The sequence below is a fragment of the Triticum aestivum genome, chromosome 6A (genome assembly GCF_018294505.1).
Source record: "Triticum aestivum cultivar Chinese Spring chromosome 6A, IWGSC CS RefSeq v2.1, whole genome shotgun sequence".
Taxonomy (NCBI): Eukaryota; Viridiplantae; Streptophyta; class Magnoliopsida; order Poales; family Poaceae; genus Triticum; species Triticum aestivum.
In genome coordinates this window covers 14211168-14232597 of record NC_057809.1, presented here as the reverse complement: position 1 = coordinate 14232597, position 21430 = coordinate 14211168, and the positions used below count along the sequence as shown (strand labels likewise).

Here is a 21430-nt window from a genome sequence, read left to right as displayed (position 1 = left end):
TAGTTCTGAACATTTTCCAAAACAGGATATTTTTTCGAATTATGAAGAAATTTATGAAAATTTGACCAAAAGTTGAAGTTATAAATTTCTCGAATTTTGAATTTATCAAAAAAAATGGAAAATGAAAATGAAAATGAAGTTAAAAAAGTAGGGAAAAAGAACACGGGATAAGATGAAAATGGGCCAGCCCAGTCTTGGCTGAACTTTGGGAAGTTCTGTCTATTTAATGCCCCGTGCAGCAAATAGGGTTCTCCTAGCAGCGTTGGCAGGAAAATAAGTGGGCTAACTTTCTGATCCTCAGCGCACGGCCCCGGTATGAAATTCTGGACAAACTATTTTTCTTTTCTAGCAGATGGACACACTAATCCTTAGAAAAAATGCAGACAAACGCAAAAAAATTTAGTACCACCTTAGATAAAATATGCTTTTGATGGTGAACGGATGAAAAAACGAAGAAACACACGTTGCTTTGTTAATAGGTATACCGTATACATGTTGGTGTATATATATGACATTGATATTTTTTTATGCATTATTATGTTGATGTATGCCATATGGAGTGTATTAAATGTACACAAACTAGAATGTATGACTTGTTTTTGTGGTTTGATTTCGTGAAAGTGGATATCTAGTCTATTTCTCTTGATCAATATTTTGCCATTGCACTTTATTCTCTAACTAGATCGTTGATGGTGCGCGTTGCCGCACCCGTCTGTTTTTGCGATAGAATAATAATAGTATTCTTAAATATTATGCATAAATAAAGTGTGCAAAGACATGTATTGATTTTGTGATTAAAATTTTAATCGTACAAAAAGTTATTAAGTACTTGTTGCATTACTCAGCCATACTAAGTAATACATAGAACCGGAAAAACAACATTACGAATTAATGAAGTGATATCTGACATATCATACATCAAATTTTGGATGTATAGTACATAGAAGCACTAAGTAGTAATACCCTAGTATCATATATATAAACAACATAAAGTACGTGGACCGTGCCTAAGGAAAACTGCATTATATAAACAACAGTACGGTTATGCGCTCTCTCTGGACAGCGACGGACCTAGGTTACCCGGGGTCGGCTGCGAGCTAAAGAGACCCGAGCGTCCAGTGTTTTGGGTTTTTCCACTTTTGCTCTGGACGGGATCAGAGAGTACAGCCCAGTAGGCCCAACTGAATCTACGATGATCGAAAAAACCACGGGAGCAGCGGCCCGAGAAGGCTAGCGCTCGTCATGAAGCCTGCACGCGCGATTTGGATGCAATTAAGAGCAAATCCGATGGCCAAAAACGACTAAAAGTGACGATCCAACGATTAAAAATGCTGATGGCTTAAGAGGGCTGGGAGGGTGCTCAGTTTTAATATATCTAAATAGGAAAATGGCAGTCAAAGTGCGTCAACAACCTTAAAACGGGCTCATTGTTATGTGTCTATTTTCGACGGGGTTTTCTATGTTCAATGGTAACAAACCTTCTTCTCTAACAGGATATGTCATTTTTTTTACTCGCGACGCTCTGACAGATAGCGACACTTCTTCTTCGATTTTGTCTTTAGGACTTCGATTTTCCTAGAGTTCGTTCGTCCGGACGTAGTCGATGGAGCTCCGGCGTAGGTTCCTGCTGTCTCCTTGGGACAACGAAGTTAGGGTTTCTCGTCATGTGTCGAGATTTGGTGTCAGGTGTTTCGGATCTATACAAGGGTTCAACAACGACAACTACGGCTCCAAGGCATTATTGTTTCTTAGGGGAACGTGCACGAAGACTTCCCAACTGTCATCGATAAGGTCAACCGTCTCAAGTAAGGAAGCGATGATAACGTCACGTCAGCGGCTCTTTCTGACACAATAGTGTCCTTCAGTGGTCTCGGAATATCTATGTAGTTTTTTTTAGTATGTTTGAAATGTTTTGTACTTCCATGATTTATTTGATCATATTGGCAAAAAAAGAAACTAAATTTTGGGAATGGGTAAGAGATGCGCCAAGGAGTCGTTTCACAAGTTAAGAAAAAATAAAGAAGCTCAGTGGACCAGCACAAGAGGGCACATGACTCTAGGCCATCAACGACCCGACAAATTCAATCTTAGCATAGCGCACATGGCCTCACAGGTCGCAGCTACAAAATCTCCCCTATCCCAGCATCCCGTGCCCGCCACTCATCACTCCCTCCTCTCATCCCCTCGTCGTCCTCCTCCATGGCCTTCTCCCCGGCCACGACCGCCACAGCCGCGCGCGCGGCGGGCGCATTCACCTCGGGCCGCGTCTCAAGCTCGCCGCCGTCGTCGCTGTCGTCGCCGTTCCTCCCGCGGGTGAACGGCGCGATCGTCGCGAGGAGGGGACGCGGTGCCCGTGCGGCGGCCTCGCCGGTGCGCGCGCAGGCCGCCGGAGCCGCCAAGAAGAACGTGCTGGTCGTCAACACCAACAGCGGAGGCCACGCGGTCATCGGGTTCTACTTCGCCAAGGCGCTCCTCGCGGCGGGGCATGCCGTCACCGTGCTCACGGTCGGCGACGAGGGCTCGGACAAGATGAAGAAGCCGCCCTTCTCCCGCTTCTCGGTCGGACGCGCCGCTCCGTCGGAGTTTGTGATCGGAGGCTTTCCCTGCTCTGTTTCTGACGATAGATTCTGTGCGGCGCGTGCGTGCAGGAGCTGACGAGCGCCGGGGCGAAGACGGTGTGGGGTGACCCGGCGGACGTCGGCGCGGCCGTCGGCGGAGCGACCTTCGACGTCGTGCTGGAAAACAACGGCAAGGACCTCGACGCCGTCAAGTATGCCGGACAGGACAGCTTCCTCTGTTTCTTGACACGGGGACCGAGCGTGAAGTTTTGATGTTTGGTTGCGTGCAGGCCGGTGGCGGACTGGGCCAAGTCGGCCGGCGTCGGCCAGTTCCTGTTCATCAGCAGCGCCGGGATTTACCTTCAAACCGACGAGCCGCCGCACGTGGAGGGGGTGATCATTCATTCCATCTCCTCTGTTCTTCGGTTGGTCAGAGTTGAGTAGCCGATGATCCTGAATTCCTGTCTACGCTGTTGCTCGCAGGACGCCGTGAAGGAGAGCGCCGGGCACGTCGGCGTGGAGAAATACATCGCGGCGGAGTTCGGCAGCTGGGCCTCGTTCCGGCCGCAGTACATGACCGGCTCCGGCAACAACAAGGACTGCGAGGAGTGGTTCTTCGACAGTAAGTCAAAATCATTCTTCCTCTATCAGTGACTAATCACTTAATCATTCAGCCTCGATCAGTGACCAAACACACATTAATTGAGATCTTCGATTGAGATTGAAATTGAAATTGGCAGGAATCGTGCGGAAGCGGCCGGTGCCGATCCCGGGGTCGGGGATGCAGCTGACCAACATCTCCCACGCGAGGGACCTGGGCAGCATGCTCACGCTCGCCGTCGACAACCCCGACGCCGCCGCCGGGAAGATCTTCAACTGCGTGAGCGACCGCGGCGTGACGCTCAACGGCCTGGCCAAGATGTGCGCGGCGGCCGCGGGCGCCACCGTCGAGATCGTCAACTACGACCCGGCCGCCGCCGGCGTCGACGCCAAGAAGGCCTTCCCCTTCCGCAACATGGTAACAAGAGCACCGATCGACATATAATTGTCACTACGTTCGCAATCTCCGTCATGGATTGGTTGGAGCCTGACGAAGATGGTTGCAGCATTTCTACGCGGAGCCTCGGGCGGCCAAGGAGGTGCTGGGATGGACGAGCACCACCAACCTGCCGGAGGACCTCAAGGAGCGGTTCGCCGAGTACGCGAGCAGCGGCCGGGGAGAGAAGGCCATGACCTTCGACCTCGACGACAAGATCCTCGCCGCCGTCGGGGCGGCGCCGGTCGGCGTCGCCGCCTAGGGATGTTCGTCCTTCGATGCGCCGCAGCGGGAAAACCATTTTGAAAACACAGCCGCCTGATTATCATACATACATACAGATGACACAGAGCACATCTAATTATGTTCGGAGAAGCAATTTTCCTTTTTCTTTTCGAACGTGTGAGCCTGATGCAAGTAGCTGAATCAGATATCTGATCACTTCTGCATATTTTGCTCATCGCCAATCCGTTGTGATTATTTTATACAGAAGAAAGGCTCAAACGAACGAAAAAACGGAGGAGATATAGGCAATCACACGGCAGATATGTTATTTCGATTATGTTAGCATAGTAAACATGTACGTGCGTTGCAATGAGAGACAAAAAATTACTCGCTGATCAAATGAGTATAACTCAATACCCCGATATATGAGCGTCCTCTATTTCAACACGGTCGCTGATCATTATTTCAAAAAAAAAACACGGTTGCTGATCACGTTGCCACATATTTTTCTATGCACCCTCGCTTATGATGGACGTGATGTCCACATGATTCAATGCATTCGACGTGGTAAATCCCAAAGGAATGAGCTTGCCACTGCATGACGCACTTGTCATTGTGCCGTGCAAGGGAATGTTGAAATTTTGTAAAACAAATTTCATCGACCATGACCTACTCCCAACGCCCAGGCATGGAGCTCACTACTCATCCATTGTTGGGTTGTCTTACCTACTGCCATCACCGTCATGGAGAGCCAGTAGCCCACCAACCCGAACTCTCATTTTTTCCTCCTCTTCCTCCCCATTCTTCCTTCTCATTTTGCAGAACCCTTCCCCTTCTTTTTTTTTGATGAAATGTAGCAGCGCTACGCTTCATTCATGTGCTATGTTTCATTCATTAAGAAGAAGAATCGGCAGAGATGAGAAAATACAAGGGGAAAATAGGGGATGAGGTGAATACAAGCCCCACCAGAAAATAAAGAAACACCATGATAGCTACAAGGATGAAAACAGTCGTTGCTTGCTATGTCATATCTCGTTGACACAAGCAACGCGGAGAAGGGCTCTAGCTTCCATCTTTATCTAAAGAAGCAAGGTAGGGGATTGAGCTTGGTCGTCGTCTAGTTGCCATCGGACAACACCCCTTAAGGAGGGGGTGTTGATAGGGAATGAGGCGAAACAACATGGATCACGGTCTCACTAACCCGACTTCACATAAGAACATTAGGCTCTTCTCCAAAACTAGGTGGAAATGTAAGACCAATGTGCACACCTTGGCAAAGGAACACGTGAGAGCAAGAAAAAGACTAGGAGCGAAGACCACCATCCTCTCCCGCCACCACCAATTTTAGCCAAAAACCTAAAACCGGCCAACCGCACTACGACCCATACAGCATACAAGCAATGTGTGGCCAGCGACTCCAAGACGGCGCCTCCAAGGAGATTAGGAAGTCAAGGACACCATCCTCCTCTTCTCGAGATGCTGGATCTAAGGATTTCGCCCGGAGAACACACGAGTGGGCAAGTGTGGAAGATCCATGATGATGCGTTTAAGAAGGAAACAATGCCCTAAGGCACCACCATCGTTAGTATCAACAAGAGTAAGCACTAGAGCTCGGTCTCCATGTCCTCCACAAGTGGTTACCATGCCCATTGTAAGCCAACCAAATGCCATCCTCAAAACAATCGGGGTAAGGAACCCCGCGAACGAAAGGTCGCACCATGCCCAAACCTGGAGGAGTCCCCCGCCCACATCGAGGTAGGCCAGATACACAAACCTCCCATTAGTAGAAGGCTGCGAGCAACATAACAAGGTTGTCAATGCTCATCGCTAGCCAGAATTAAGGCCATTGTTGGCCGGGTCTATGGACTAAAACCATCCACTAACCAGCACTCGTACCACTAGAGAACGCTTCCCGTAATGTTCGATGCAGGCCCACCGCCGCCGTGATAGAGGCCCGTGTTGACAGCAGGGAGCAGCACGGGGAGACCCAAGGATTGCGGTGGCGAGAGTATCCCAGGTTGCACTAGGAAGGCGACACATGAGTCGGGGGCTCACTCCCTTCCCCTTCTTCCTCAACCTGACTATTTCTTTCTCACAATTCTGCCGCCTCCTTTCCTCGTGTTGACGGCAGAGGTGTGTTCACTCGCAGAGCATTTTGTCTGTGTATTTGCTACCAACATATCAATTTCTTAGCTTGGGCTAATTTTTTTCCTTGTACGCCCTCAGCCCAAAAGGTCCTTATTGCAACAAAGAAAAAGAGTCCGGCTCCTCCACTTTTCCCCACATCCATCGGAAACCCTAAATAAGATAATTTCTTCTTTAACTATGTCGGTGTGAAACGACACTTATGGGATCACAAGAATCCCTACTACGGTTGCGGGGCGCGGGGGTCGTAAGTAGAGCGGATCAAACAGATAGCACATGGTTCCTTTACCCAGGTTCGGGCCGCGAGGATGCGTAAAACCCTACTCCTGCTTTGGTGGATTGTATATCAGTGTTCTTGAGCTAGCTATGGGGCGTGAAGAGCTCCAAAAAGCCGAATCCTCCTCCTGGTCGCCTCGGGCCTCCTTTTATAGGAAAGGGGCTGCCACAGTGGCACACAGGAGGTGGAAAGGATACAGTAATGCGAGTTTATCCCTCGCATTACATGACAAGTCACATTTAATGCGCCTTTCTTAGGTGTCCTTGCTTTATCGGGGACGGAGGAGAGCCCTGTCACGTTCGTCGCCGCTCCCTCTTGTGTTGACACGTGCCCTGGCCAGCGGTGCTTGTGGTGCCATGTAGGCAGGCAAGCAGCTGAGGTGGCGCATTGGTGGGTCTCCATGAAGATCTGCATGCCGCCACGCAGGTGCCTGCCCAACTGGTTGGGTCGGCAGCTGCATGCGAACGGCGGTGGGGGCGCGACTGGTGCGGGCCTGATGGTGGCCTCACGAGTGTCCTTGGCAAGGGCCTTGCCGGGGCCCCGGCAAGGGTCTTGCCGTGGCGCTCGCTGTCATCCCCGGCAAGGCTCTTGCTGGGGGCCTTGTGGTCCTCCTTGGCTGGGATCCCGCCAAGGGTCATTACCTTCTTAAGTGGGCATCTGGTCTTGAATGTCTTCACAAAGATCTGCGTGCCACCGCGGGGATGTCTCCCGAATCCTTGCCCCATGGGGGCCGTGGACTCAAGGGTGACCTCGCTCCGTAGGTGTGGGGCGAGCTGCCACGGCAAGGACCTTGCCGGGCTAGCTAAAGCTGTCCCCCGGCAAGGATCTTGCCCGGGGGGGGGGGTCTGCTCTGCCCCCTTTGCTCTTTGTGGTCTTGGCGTCGTTCTGCTCCTCTTCGAGCTTTGGTCTTACCTTGGTTTACCTCCCTTGCCGTGCTCGGTGTGGCGGCGCTCGTGGCTCAGACTGCCCGTGCACAGTTATAGGGGTACAAAAAGTGTACCCCCTTTTTGTACATCGACAAACTATAACCGGTTTCTCAATCTTTTCCTTAATAGGGGGATGATATTTAAACCATTTCTCCTTAGGGAGATCAACATGAGTAGCAAATGATTCACAAAAAGAGGCTACTATCTCAGAGTCAAGTCCATATTTAGTGCTAAACTTGTGAAAAGTATCAGTATCCATAAAAGATTTAATACAATCGAACTTAAGTGTCATACCTGACTCATTACCTTTGTCGAGTTCCCAATTTTCAGAGTTGTGTTTAATTCTTTCCAAAAGATTCCATCTGAATTCAATAGCCTTCTTCATAAAAGAGCGAGTTAAAGAAGAATCAAGCATTTTTTGATTATCATGAGAAAGCCGAGCATAAAAATTCTGCAAGATAATTTCTTTTGAGAGCTCATGAGTGATGCTTTGTCCTTCACGAGGCCAAAAATTTTATATATAATTCCGATCACGATGAACTAGATGCATAGGATAAAACTTTTGATGAAATTCCAATTTCAACTCATTCCAATCCCATGCTCCAATATCATCACATAGCCTATACCATGTAAATGCCTTTCCCTTCAAATATAACTGGAAGACCTTCTTCTTAACTTCATCTTCGGGCAAACCTATAAGCTAGTAGGGAAAGGTGGTTTCTCAATATAGGCGATAGGAACAATAGGATCAACATTATAAGTGATAGTATTTTCTTCAACTTTGGGGATTAGCCCTAATCTAGCATTACTCTTACGAACCACAGTTGAAGCTTTAGCATGATCCTTTATTCTAACAGGGAAAGGTGGTTTCTCAATATAGGCGGTAGGAACAATAGGATCAACATTATAAGTGATAGTATTTTCTTCAACTTTAATAGGTTCAACTAATTTTACTTCAATGGGAGGATGATATTTTAACCACTTCTCCTTAGGGAGATCAACATGAGTAGCAAATGATTCAAAGAAAGAAGCTACTATCTCAGAGTCAAGTCCATATTTAGTGCTAAATTCATGAAAAGCATCGGTATTCATAAAATATTTAACACAATCAAACTTAGGTGTTATACCTGACTCCTTACCTTCGTCGAGTTCCCAATCTTCAGAGTTGCGTTTAATTCTTTCCAATAAATCCCATTTGAATTTAATAGTCTTCATCATAAAAGAACCAGTACAAGAAGTATCGAGCATGGAGCGATTATTGAGAGAAAGCCGAGCATAAATTTTTTGAATAATAATTTCTCTTGAGAGCTCATGATTGGGGCATGAATATAACATTGACTTAAGCCTCCCCCAAGCTTGAGCGATACTTTCTCCTCCGCAAGGTCAAAAATTATATATATAATTACGATCACGATGAACCAGATGCATAGGATAAAACTTCTGATGAAATTCCAATTTCAATCGGTTGTACTTCTATGATCCAATATCATCACATAGCCTAAACCATGTCAATACCTTTCCCTTCAAAGATAAAGGGAGACCTTCTTCTTGATAACTTCCTCGGGCATACCTGCAAGCTTAAATAATCCACAAACTTCATCCACATAGATTAGGTGCATATGAGAATGTAATGTTCCATCTCCTACATAGGGATTAGCTAGTAGTTTCTCTATCATACCCAAAGGAATCTCATAATAAATATTTTCATTAGGTGCAGTAGGTTGAGGAGCAACTCTTTGAGCTTCTGGTTGAGGTGAAGATACCACTAACAAACCCCTCAAACGATGGTTTTCCATATTAACAAGTAACAATAAATTTCAGCACGTAATATTTTTTTCCTTACCAAATTGCACTTGCCAGAAGTGCTTCACTCCCCGGCAACGGCGCCAGAAATGAGTCTTGATGACCCACAAGTATAGGATATCTATCATAGTCCTTTTGATAAGTAAGAGTGTCAAACGTAACGAGGAGCAGAAGGACATGACAAGCGGTTTCAGCAAGGTATTTTCTGCAGGCACTGAAATTGTTGGTAACAAATAGTTTGATAGCTAGGTAATTTGTAACGAGAAACTAATAGTAACGGTAACAAAAGTTCAGAAAAGGTAGCCCAATCCTTTTTGTAGAAAAGGACAAGTCAGAACGGTCTCTTATAATAAGCCACTACAGGAATCAGGAACTTTGTCATCTGCCATCGCTGATGGAAAAGGCATGCCTGGCGGACGGCAAATGCCTTTGCCGTCAGCTAGCAGAGGGCAACACGTCCGGCTGAACGAGCTATGGCAAATGACACTTTGTCGTCTGCTGGCGGTTGGCAAAGATGCAAAGGTCTTTGCCCTCCGCCAGCAGATGGCAAAGGACCTGGATGGCACACGTGGCAGCTTAGGGCCGTTAAGGGGTTAACGATGTGCTTTGCCGTCTGCTGGAGGATGGCAAAGACCTTTGCATCTTTGCCGTCTGCCTGCAGACGGCAAAGTGCCCAAATATGCTAGCCCAGATGCCCCCCGGTAGCTTCCACATGGCATGCTATGCTGTCGACTGGCAAACGGCAATGCTGCCAAATAGGCTAGCCCAGTGCACCCCAGGTTGCACATGTAGCTGCCACATGGCAGCTTTGCCGTCTGTTGGCTGATGGCAAAGCTCTTTGCCGTCTGCAGACGACAAAGAGCCTATACAGCCCCTGGTTTTTCTTAAATTCATTCAATTTCACAGAATTTAACACACACACACATATATATAGACACACACACACATTTGAAAATACTTTCAGCAAGCATAACAACACATATACATACCAAATCATATCCCTGCCATATGGATATGATCATCCAACACATATACATACCAAATCAAAAGTCCATATCCAACATATATAGCTAGCCAACATATCCAACAACAAGCATACAATAGTTTCGTCCATAACTACATATATAGGTAGCAAGTTTCACATTGTTCATCCTATAAAATCAAAATAAAAAGGAAGCACAATGAGAAGAGTATACTCCATCAACGCAAGCATCCTCATCGAAAGCAAATCTGCAAATTGGGAAAGAAGAAAGTTAGAAGAGGACAAAGAAGAAGAAGAAGACTAGAGGAAGAAGACTAGCTAGAAGAAGAAGAAGAAGAAGAAGAAGAAGAAGAAGAATAAGAATTTTTCTTCTCTTTCCTTTTCTCCTCTGCTCTTCTTTATCTTCTTCTAACTAAGGTAGGTAAAAATGCCATTTTTTAGCTAAGCTAGGTAAAATGTTAGGTGTAGGTCATTTTAGAGCTAAGCTAGGTAAATAGGTCATTTTGGAGCTTAGTAAGGTTATTATGTCATTTTAGAGGAAAATAAGCTAAGTCTGTGCCATTTTGGAGGTAACAAAGATTATCATGCCATTTTTGACCTAAGTATGCCAAGTATGTCATAAATGAACTAAAAAAAGCTAAGTATAGGTCATTTTGAGCTAACCTAGGTAGTTATGCCATTTTTAACCTAAGTAAGCTAATTATGTCATAAATGAACTAGGTAAGCTCAGTATAGATCATTATTGAGCTATCCTTGGTAGTTTTGCCATATTAAGTCATTGAGGAGGAAAAAAATGCTAAGTATAGGTCATTTTATAGCTATCCTAGGTAAAGTATACGTCAACTAAGCTTATTATGTTAATTTGGAGAAAAAAGAGGTAAGTATGGGTCATTTTGTGGTAACCTAGGTGATGATGCCATTTTTAGCCAACTTACGTAAGTATAGCTCAGTATGCATTTGTTAAGCAAAACACTAGAGAAAACTTACGCTCATCACAACAAATGCGATGAAGATCACAACAAAGGTAACAATTGATCCAACGGCATAATGATACCAAGCCTCATTATCAATGGCATATTTTCTAATCTTCTTAATCTTCAAGCGCATTGCATCCATCTTTAAGCGCATTGCATTCATCTTCATCTTGTGCTCATCGATGACATCGGCAACATACAACTCCAATCTCATCTTCTCTTCTTCAATTATTTTAATTTTTTCTTTCAAATACTCATTTTCTTTTTCAACTAAATTTAACTTCTCAACAAGAGGGTCGGTTAAAAATTCCGTTTCACATACCTCCTAGATTAAAATATCTCTATGTCAACTTGATGGCCATAATTTTCATAAATGTGAAATGCAACAAATAGTTATAAAATTGAATTTACCACATCCGAATCATGAAGCGGGCGAGGGCCGACGGGGACGGATATCAAGACCATGGCACTATGTATAAAAAACAATCATACAAAGTAAGAAAATTATACAAGTAACTATATAAATCATACAATCATACAAGTAACTATATAAATCAAGTACAACATAAAAAATTGAATACCTAATAATAATCTGGATCGTCGGGTTCAATAAATGCTCCGGGATCAATGAATGCATCATGATCATCACTATCAGTAATGACGTGCTTATCATCATTAATAATAAATGCATCATCATGTGGAAGGCCACGTTTACGTAATTGGTTAAGCATTGACAGGTCATCTGCAACAGTAACCTTTTCTAGTTCAGGCTCTTCTTGTTCTGGCTCAGGGGTGAAGTTGGGTTCACTGTCGCTGTCTTCAATGTTCTGGGGTAAAGTAGATCGGTTCTTGAAACTTTTTTGGAAAGACGTGTTTCTTGAAAGAATTTGCCTTCATATGTGTCTGGGTTAATGTGAGGTTCATAATCCTCTTAATTGGGGGAGGTGGTCTAACACATGGCGGCACTTCATAAACGACATCCCAACCATTGAGATTTGGATCACTTTGACAGGCCCACGTTAGATAGAAAACTTGGGTTGCTTGTTGAGCCACAATATAGACATCGGGAACATCCAAATGGGTGCTTTGTTTGATTTCCACTAGCCCTATATGTTCATGAGTCCTTCTAGTCTCCTTCGGCTGGAACCAATAACATTTGAAGACTACGACGTTTGGTGGGTTTGCACCATAGAATTGAACTTCATAAATTGCTTCAACTCTTCCATAATACTCGGTATCTCCTTCGCCGATAGAAGAGACACAACAATTTGTAGACTTTCGGTCAGCCATAGATAGCTCTTTTCCATAGGTACGAAAGCGATACCCGTTGATGTCGTATTTGTCAAATGAACGGACCTTAAAGTCAAAAACATTAGCGACTTGTCTCAATTCTGCGTCCATAAACTCTGAATTAGCCAACAAGTTTAATACGAGAGGGATTGTTGCATTAGCCACAAATTAGACGAAGAATTGAATGGTCTAATGGAAATTACCATTTGTTTGAACCAAGAGATGAAACCGGGATAGCCGCTGGTACGTCTCCAACGTATTTATAATTTTTGATTGTTCCATGAAGTTATATTATCAATTTTGGATGTTTTATAATCATTTTATAGCCATTTTATATCATTTTTTGGTACTAACCTATTGACATAGTGCCAAGTGCCAGTTGCTGTTTTCCGCATGTTTTTACATCGCAGGAAATCAATATTAGATGGAGTCCAAATGCAACGAAACTCCACGGAGATTTTTTATGGACCATAAGACACATAATGGGCCCTGGCTGTGCCTGGGGGTGCTCCGAGGAGAGCACAACCCACTAGGGCGCGCCAGGAGGCCCAGGCGCACCCTGGTGGGTTGTGCCCACCTCAGGTGCCCCACGGACCACCTCTTTGCTCGATAAATACCCCAATATTCCCAAAACCCTAGGGGAGTCGACGAAATATTGATCCAGCCGCCTCAGAGTCCAGAACCACTAGATCCAATCTAGACACCATCTTGGATGGGGTTCACGACCTCCATTGGCGCCTCTTCGATGATGCGTGAGTAGTTCTTTGTAGACATTCGGGTCCGTAGTTAGTACCTAGATGGCTTCCTCTCTCTCGGTGAATTCTCAATACAATGGTCTCTTGGAGATCCATATGATGTAACTCTTTTTGTGATGTGTTTTATTGGGATCTGATGAACTTTGAGTTTATGATCGGTTATATCTTTTTATATCCATGAAAGTATTTGAGTTTCTTTGATCTCTTTTATGCATGATCTCTTATAGCCTCATTTTCCTCTCTGATATTTTGGTTTTGTTTGGCAAACTTGATCTATTTATCTTGCAATGGGAAGAGGTGCTTTGTAGTGGGTTTGATCTTACGGTGCTTGATCCCAGTGACAGAAGGGGAAGCGACACGCATGTATCGTTGCTACTAAGGATAAAACGATTGGGGTCTATCTCTACATAGATAGATCTTGTCTACATCATGTCATCATTACTCCATTTTTCCATGAACTTAATACACTAGATGCATGCTGGATAGCGGTCGATGTGTGGAGTAATAGTAGTAGATGCAGGCAGGAGTCGGTCTACTAATCTTGGACGTGATGCCTATATAATGATCATTGCCTAGATATCGTCATGATTATTTGAAGTTCTATCAATTGCCCAACAGTAATTTGTTTACCCACCATTTGCTATTTTCTCGAGAGAAGCCACTAGTGAAACTTACGGCCCCTGGTCTCTTTCTCATATATCTGCCTTTGCGATCTACTTTTCTGCATTTATTTTCAGATCTATTAAACTAAAAATACAAAAATACTTAGCTACACTTTATTTTATTTGTGATCTATTTATTCAATCTATTACAACTTTCTCCCGTCCACGCACCAATTTCTGGTGCTGTTACCCGAAAGGGATTGGCAACCCCTTCAACACGTCGGGTTGCGAGTGGTTGTTATTTGCGTGCAGGGGTTGTTTACATTGTGTTGCTTGGTTCTCCTACTGGTTTGATAACCTTGATTTCATATCTGTGGGAAATACCTACCGCGGTGGTGCTGCATCATCCCTTCCTCTTTGGGGAAATACCGACGTAGCTTCAAGCGACATCAAAAGGAATTTCTGGCGCCGTTGCCGGGGAGGATCTTCAACATAAACCAGGTTCCTAATCACAAATCTCATCTCCTCTCAATCTACGTTATTTGCCATTTGCCTCTCATTTTCCTCTCCCCCACGTCACAAAAATTTGCCGTGCCTCTTTTTTGTTCGTCGTTCTCTTGCTTTCTAGTCTTGATGGCCAGCGTTCCTACTCCTCCTTTCTCACCAGATTTTGAAGTTCTTTACTTCAAACAAAAACAAGGAGAAAATTTGAAAGATGCTTGGTATAGGCTTATGGAATCTTACCATATTTGCAAATTAAAGGGGACGCTAAGATCTTACTTCATAATTTTTACATAGGATTGGCTTTGCATCATAGAAAACTTCTAGACTTTGCCGCTAAAGGGAATTTTATTGAACTTGATGCCAACGCTGCCTATGAAATTTTAGAAGGAATTTTGGGAGTTCCACCTCAAAAGAAGGGGTTTGCTTTCACCCCTGAGGGAGTTCAAATGTTGGACAAACTTGGTGATTTATGTAAACATATGGTTGAAATACAGAAATATAATGACCCCTCAAATACCTCAATGGTAGTATCAATCGCATGAATACCTTGATTACTCTTTGCATCAAGCGATTGGATATTTTGGATCTAAAGATGGTTTCTTTTTTGGAGAATTTAGGGAAGCATAAATAGCCTCCCAGGTTTGAGAAAACCCTTAAAAAAGTTGCCAAAACTTTGAAAGACAAAACGATCCTTGCTTTATGCCTAGCTAAGGGCGTAAAACTATAGCGCTTGTTGGGTGGCAACCCAATGAATAAAATTTATTTTTGCTTTTTGCTTTCTGTTCTTGAGTGTTTACACAATTATGCTACTGTTATGATTGTGTTTTTTATGTTTTAATTAGTGTTCATGCCAAGTAAAGCCTTTAGGATCTTCTTGGGTGATAGTTGTCTGATCTTGCTGAAAAACAGAAACTTTTACGATCACGAAAACAATTGTTAAAATCACCAGAATATGATAAAATGCGAATTGCTTTTGCAGTAGATTAATATACAAATTACTGGTCTTCCTAATTTTTCAGAATTTTTTGAGTTCCAGAAGTATTCAAACAAATCAGATTGCTACAGATTGTTCTGTTTTGACAGATTCAGTTTTGTTTGCGTTGTGTGCTTATTTTGATCGGCCTCTATGGTTTTCTTTGATAAGTTTTTGCCATAGAAAAGTTGGAATACAGTAGATATAATGCAAAAATAAAATATGAATAGGTTTGTTACAACACTTATAGTAGTGGTTTATTTTTCTTAAACTAACGGATCTCACGAAGGTTTTGTTGAGTTTTGTGTGATTGAAGTTTTCATGTTTTGGGTTATCTTATGATGGATGACGGAATAAGGAGTAGAAGAGACTAAGCTTGGGGATGCCCCGACATCCCAAGCTATTATCCAAAAATGAGCAAACAACTAAGCTTGGGGATGCCCCCGAGTGGCATCCCCTCTTTCTTCTAACGACCATCGGTATTTTACTCGAAGCTATATTTTTATTCCTCACATAATATGTGTTTTGCTTGGAGTGTCTTGTATGATATGAGTCTTTGCTTGTTTTATTTTGCGTTTTAAGTCTTGATCCCTTGCCGGACACACCTATTTGAGAGAGCCAAATTTATGTCATGACTTGTTAGAATTGCTCTCTATGCTTGACTTAAATCTTTTATGAGCTATGGACTTGCTCTAGTGCTTCACTTACATCTTTTTGAGCATGGTGTGCTTTAGTATTTTTGAAGAAATGCTCTCTTGCTTCACTTAGATTTATTTGAGAGTTAGTAAAATTATCAAGAAATTCTCTCTTGCTTCACTTAAATTAATTTGAGAGAAAGAAAAATAATTATACTCATGATCTTCACTTATATTTGTTTGAGCTTATGAAAAGCAACATATGAAAATTAATTCCAAAGTGATAGATATCCAAGAAGGATAAAATAAAAACTTTCAGGAAGATCATTGGACAAAATAAACTTGATTCTTAGTAAATTTTTTGAGAAATGATGATGTGATATGTGAGTTATGTTGATGAGTAATTATGCTTTAGTAAGAATATTGGTGTTAAGGTTTGTGATTCTCTACGCAAGCACGAAAGTTAATAATCATGCAATGAAATTATATCCTACTTAGGGTGCATTATTTGGTGTTAATTATGCTTAATGCTTGCTTATGAGATTATTCGTTTCTTGGTTGGTCGCTGTCGGTGTCAAAACCGGAGGATCTTGGGTAGGGGATGCCGAACTGCGCGTCTAAGGCGGATGGTAACAGGAGGCGGGGGACACAATGTTTACCCAGGTTCGGGCCCTCTCGATGGAGGTAATACCCTACTTCCTGCTTGATTGATCTTGATGATATGAGTATTACAAGAGTTGATCTACCACGAGATCGTAGAGGCTAAACCCTAGAAGCTAGCCTATGGTATGATTGTTGTTGTCATACGGACTAAACCTCTGGTTTATATAGACACCGGAGGGGGCTAGGGTTACACAGAGTCGGTTACAAGGGAGGAGATCTACATATCCGCATCGCCAAGCTTGCCTTCCACGCCAAGGAGAGTCACATCCGAACACGGGTCGAAGTCTTGAGTCTTGTATCTTCATAGTCCAACAGTCCGGCCAAAGGATATAGTCCGGCTGTCCGAGGACCCCCTAATCCAGGACTCCCTCAGTAGCCCCTGAACCAGGCTTCAATGACGATGAGTCCGGCGCACAAATTGTCTTCAGCATTGCAAGGTGGGTTCCACCTCCGAATACTCCACAGAAGTTTTTGAACACGAGGACAGTGTCCGGCTCTGCAAAACAGATTCCACATACTACCATAGAGATAATAATATTTCCGCCAATCTAATCTGCTGACACGTTTTGTAGTATGACGTCACACCACGGCCCGGTCGTTGTTCGAACCGTTTTTCACAACCAGCCACTGCACATATCGCATGCGGTTTCCTTGGCACGTCTTGTCGAAGCAGAGATCGTGTGCCCTTATCACCGGATTCTCATCAATACAGGTGTGGGTAACCCAACCGCGCCATCAATTACGACGCTTGGGGAGTAAGCGGTTTTACCAGGCAAGTGGGGAGGCGCAGAATCCCTCCTGCCTTTATAAGGGGATAAGGACTCCCTTTCGCACCCACGCTTTCTACTTCCTGATTCATTCCCCTCCACCCAAGCTCCAACGCCCAAGTGTTCATCTTCTCTGCCCACAAAAGGCCTTCCAAAGATGTCCAGATCTGGAGCTGGAGGCAAATGGATGGCCTCTACCATCCGAGAGAAGGATATCAAAAAGCTTCGGGAGGCTGGGTACCTGGCCAAGAAAATCGGCCACTATCTCCCGACGGTGTGACAGATCGTCCCCACTCCGGAACCCCACGAGAGGGTTGTATTCGTCCCTCACTTTGTCCGCGGGCTAGGGTTTCCTCTCCACCCATTCGTTCGCGGCATCATGTATTACTATGGGATCGATCTTCACGATCTGTCCCCCAATTCATTCCTCAACATCTCGACATTTATTGTCGTGTGCGAGGCCTTTCTCCGCATCTCGCCGCACTTTGGTTTATGGCTGAAGATTTTTAATGTGAAACCCAAGGTGGTGGCGGCGAGCACGCTGAGTGCGGGGGCGCTATGGTGAGCAAGATGCCCAGCGTCATATGGCCAACGGGAATTTTCGTGGAATTAACACGTCAGATGTCCTCTTGGAAGGACTTAGTCACAGAGCCATCGCTACGGGTTAGCTTGAAGGGGTTAAACCGGACAAGGGACATGGGAGTTTATACTAGTTCGGCCCCTTCGATGAAGGTAAAAGCCTATGTCTAGTTGTGATGGGATTGATTGAATTTCGATGACCAGGGAGCGAATACGCTTTGCCTGGGTCTCGAGTTGTTGTCTCTCTCCCTTGAACCGCCGCCGGGTCACCCCTTTATATACTCAGGAGGACCCTGTCCGGTCTAAGAGTCCCGAGGCTGGCTCATACAAGTGTCTACCTCGGTCTCCTCTTTCCTATCTTACAATGCAAGTTTATACAATCATGGCGGTTTACTATCATGGGCCCTAAATCTCCTGCGGGCTCTGGGCCTTTAAGCCTCATCCGTAAGGTGCCATCTCCTGGGTCTGCTTGGGCTTCAGTATAGGTAAATGTGAACCGGCCCCTCCTGGGCGGTTTACACTTGATGGTTATATCCTCAACATTAGGCCCCAGATTGATTTGAACCTGTTCACGTCAATCTTCAATCCTTAGAAAAACTACCTGAATATCTAACAATTCTCGTAAACCGCCATATTGTCTTCTCCCTGTGAATTTTGGTGAACCGCCATGACGGAATCTTCTGTCGCTGCAGTAAATCATTGTGATGTCATCCTTGTATAAAAATATTTATAAAATTCCCTTCTCTTTAATTAATTCCCGAAGATCGAGGCAACAGCTGCATCCTCTTTTGCCGCTTCAGACTCCTCGATTTTCATGCCTGCCGTTTTATCCCTCTTCCCTTATAAATAAGACCGGGGCTCCTTCCATTTCCCCCCTTTCCTATTAGCATCGTCTTCCTCCTCGTGACCCGAAGACCTCAAGCATCGTCGCCGCCGCCGTCGTCGATCTTCAAGTCTGCACCGACCAGGCCGCTGCATCACCCTGGTAAATACTCCTTTCTTTTACTTGTTAGATCTACATTAGGGTTTAGAAATTTCTTCGGTGTTTGTCAGTGCTCATCAGTGCTTTTCTGCTTTTCCTTTAGCATCTTACTGAATCTAGCTAGGCCTGATAGTTTCCCCTTACGGCTGGATCTGTAGCTTTACTCTGCCGCACTATAGCATCTTACTGTTCCTGTATAGATCCTTATCTGAACCTTCTCCGTTCTATTTAACACCATTGTAGGGCTCAGTAAAATTTTTTTTAGAACAACGGTAGATCCAAAATTATATCACCATCTTGTGAAACTTGTTTCTGAAATACTTAGCAGATTTTCAGATTGGGTTCTACCTCCCAAGGGCGGTTTAACCTTTAGTAATTGATAATCCGTCATATGTCATTAGCCCTCTCTTAAACCGCCATCTAGACTTGAATAGCAATGCCCGGTTCACTTTGTATGTACACCTTGATTAAACTGCCGGTTTAACATTGATAAACACACGTCAATCGTAAACCGTCCATTTTCCTTTTACAGACTTTGTAAGATGACGAAGCAATTTTCTGCTTGCAATTGGGTTCCATCTCGGATCACAGAAACACAAATCAATGGATATGTCACCACTGGCGCTTTAGCTTCAAAAAATGTCCTTCATTGGCGAGTTCCTGGCCCTGAGTGCCCTCCCAAGCCTCAAGATGGAGAAGTGATTGTGCTCATGCAACATTTATCTCAAGGTTTCAGCCCCCCCGGATCAAAACTTTTCCGGGATGTACTCGCCAGCTTCCAACTCCATCCTCAAGACATTGGACCAAATTCTGTGCCCAACATATGCGATTTCCAAGTATTCTGCGAGGTTTACCTGCAAGAAGAACCAACTGTTGATCTCTTTCGAGATCTCTTCCACTTAAACTGCCGGACTGAATTTTCTGACGGCCCCAATACTGAACTTGGTGGTGTGTCAATTCAAAATAGGAAAGAGGTTGAATTTCCTCACGCCAAACTTCACAGCCATCCAAAATACTGGAACCTAACTTGGTTCTACTGTCAGAATACTGCCCTGCTGAAGAGAATCCTTTACCGGGCTACCGTCCGCACCGGCTCAGCAATACCCACCCTTTATCTCAAAGATTGTCTGCCAAAGATCGACAAGCCTATGCACCTCAACTCGCCAAACTCCGGGCTTTCCTTGCCAATGGTTTAACTGGTGTTGATCTCGTCCGCTGTTGGGTTTCATGGTGCATTCTACCTTTAAGCCGCCGCCCCGGATTGATGTTTGAATATAATGACAAGACCAATGATCTGCAACGGTTTAAAGAAATAGAACCGACTGATGATGAAGTCACTGAAAGTGTAACGAGAATACTTGACGAACCGCTCGCCGTATGCACTCAAACTGGTCTGCGCCATTTTTATGCCTCCAACAAACCGCCAGCGGTAAAAACCTTAACCTTGTACCTTCGTTATCCTTCTCCGCTTTAACACTGCTATAATGACCCTTTGTGCAATATCGCAGGCTAGTAGCTCCTTCTGGAAAAGAAAATCTCAAGACAAAGCGGCCAAGGCTCCTCGTGTCAAGGCAAGGTCATCAAGAAAGCTGCCAAAAAGAAAACTGCTGAGTCTTCGGAGCCGCCAGAAGATGTCAGTGACTCAGCTGAAGAGGTAAAATTTAACTCCCTTGACTTCTATTTCATATATTTTACTGATAATGATTACTCCCAGGATGATGCGGAGGCCAGCCGTGCAGATCAAGTTGAGGTAATTTGTCTTTCTGACTTAGAACTTGTGCCGGTTCAACAATTTCGCCGTGCAGTTCGGAAAGTGAAATGCTCTCACCCTCTTGCTTATTTGGATCAAAAACTTTCTTTGAAGACACATCAAACCGAAGGGCGTCGCACAACCCGGCACAGCGGTCAACATGTCACTTCTTCCGGTTTACCTCATACACCAAACCGGAAACATCGTCCAGAGGTTGCTTCTTCTGAAAAACTTTATTCTTTGAAGGGTTTCTTCCGATGCCCTCTCAATCCATCTGATTCAAATTACCAGGTGTCTTCTAATTCGTCTGGCGGTTCATCAACCACTCAGCTGCCTCCACTGAAAATCGTCCCTGGGTAAGTATGCAGCCCTCCATTTTTCCTTCATAATTCGGTTAATCATGCTAATCCTTGTTTTAATATAAGTGCCAAAGCTCATCTGAGCAAGAAGGCTAAGACCAGTGCCCCTACCGGCGAAGTTGAACCGGAGGAAACTCCTAAAAATCCTGATGAAAATCTTGATAATATCATGGATGATTCTGTCCCGCCGGAGCCAACTACCAACGCTGATCTGCCGGAAGCTGATCCGGCCACACATGAGGGCACATCAAGTCCACATGCTACACCTGCAAGTCCGGTTGTTGATCCACTAAACTCAACTGCTAATCCGCCAAGCCCTGCTACCACTCCCAACCCAGCCAAAGATGATGACATTATTTTTTTGACCTTGAAAACAGTAGGAGAGGCTCCTACTGTGATATATTAAAACCAAAGTTTAGTTACATACAATATACATGCTCTTGAGGGAGAGCCCTCAAAGGGAAAGTGAAAAAGAGTCAGCTAGTGAAAGCTTATACAAGTGGTGATTGACTGAAAGATCAGAGGGGAGGGTAAGATTACAAAGTTAAGGCAAATAAAGTAATGTAGTCCCAAGTGATGATGACATTATTATTACTGACACTGCTTATACCGCTTCGGGCAATCCAGTTATCTTGGCAAAATATA

General features: G+C 44.5%; 1 protein-coding gene across 1 annotated transcript; it reads left to right on the top strand.

Moving 5' to 3' along the window:
- The first annotated feature begins 2144 nt into the window (after positions 1-2144).
- LOC123131677 (chloroplast stem-loop binding protein of 41 kDa a, chloroplastic) lies at positions 2145-4156 on the top strand. The gene is made up of 6 exons (XM_044551345.1): positions 2145-2559; positions 2649-2770; positions 2849-2951; positions 3042-3180; positions 3299-3576; positions 3665-4156. Exons 1-6 carry the CDS (start codon positions 2200-2202, stop codon positions 3854-3856), a joined length of 1194 nt encoding a protein of 397 aa, XP_044407280.1. The 5' UTR covers positions 2145-2199; the 3' UTR covers positions 3857-4156.
- Positions 4157-21430: the final 17274 nt, after the last annotated feature.

Bases quoted from the DNA above. Each gene is read 5' to 3' on its own strand.
- LOC123131677 (XM_044551345.1), top strand. From the start codon at position 2,200: ATGGCCTTCTCCCCGGCCACGACCGCCACAGCCGCGCGCGCGGCGGGC. The intron at 3,181-3,298 runs GTAAGTCAAAAT...TGAAATTGGCAG, and splicing joins CGAGGAGTGGTTCTTCGACA to GAATCGTGCGGAAGCGGCCG. The intron at 3,577-3,664 runs GTAACAAGAGCA...AGATGGTTGCAG, and splicing joins CCTTCCCCTTCCGCAACATG to CATTTCTACGCGGAGCCTCG.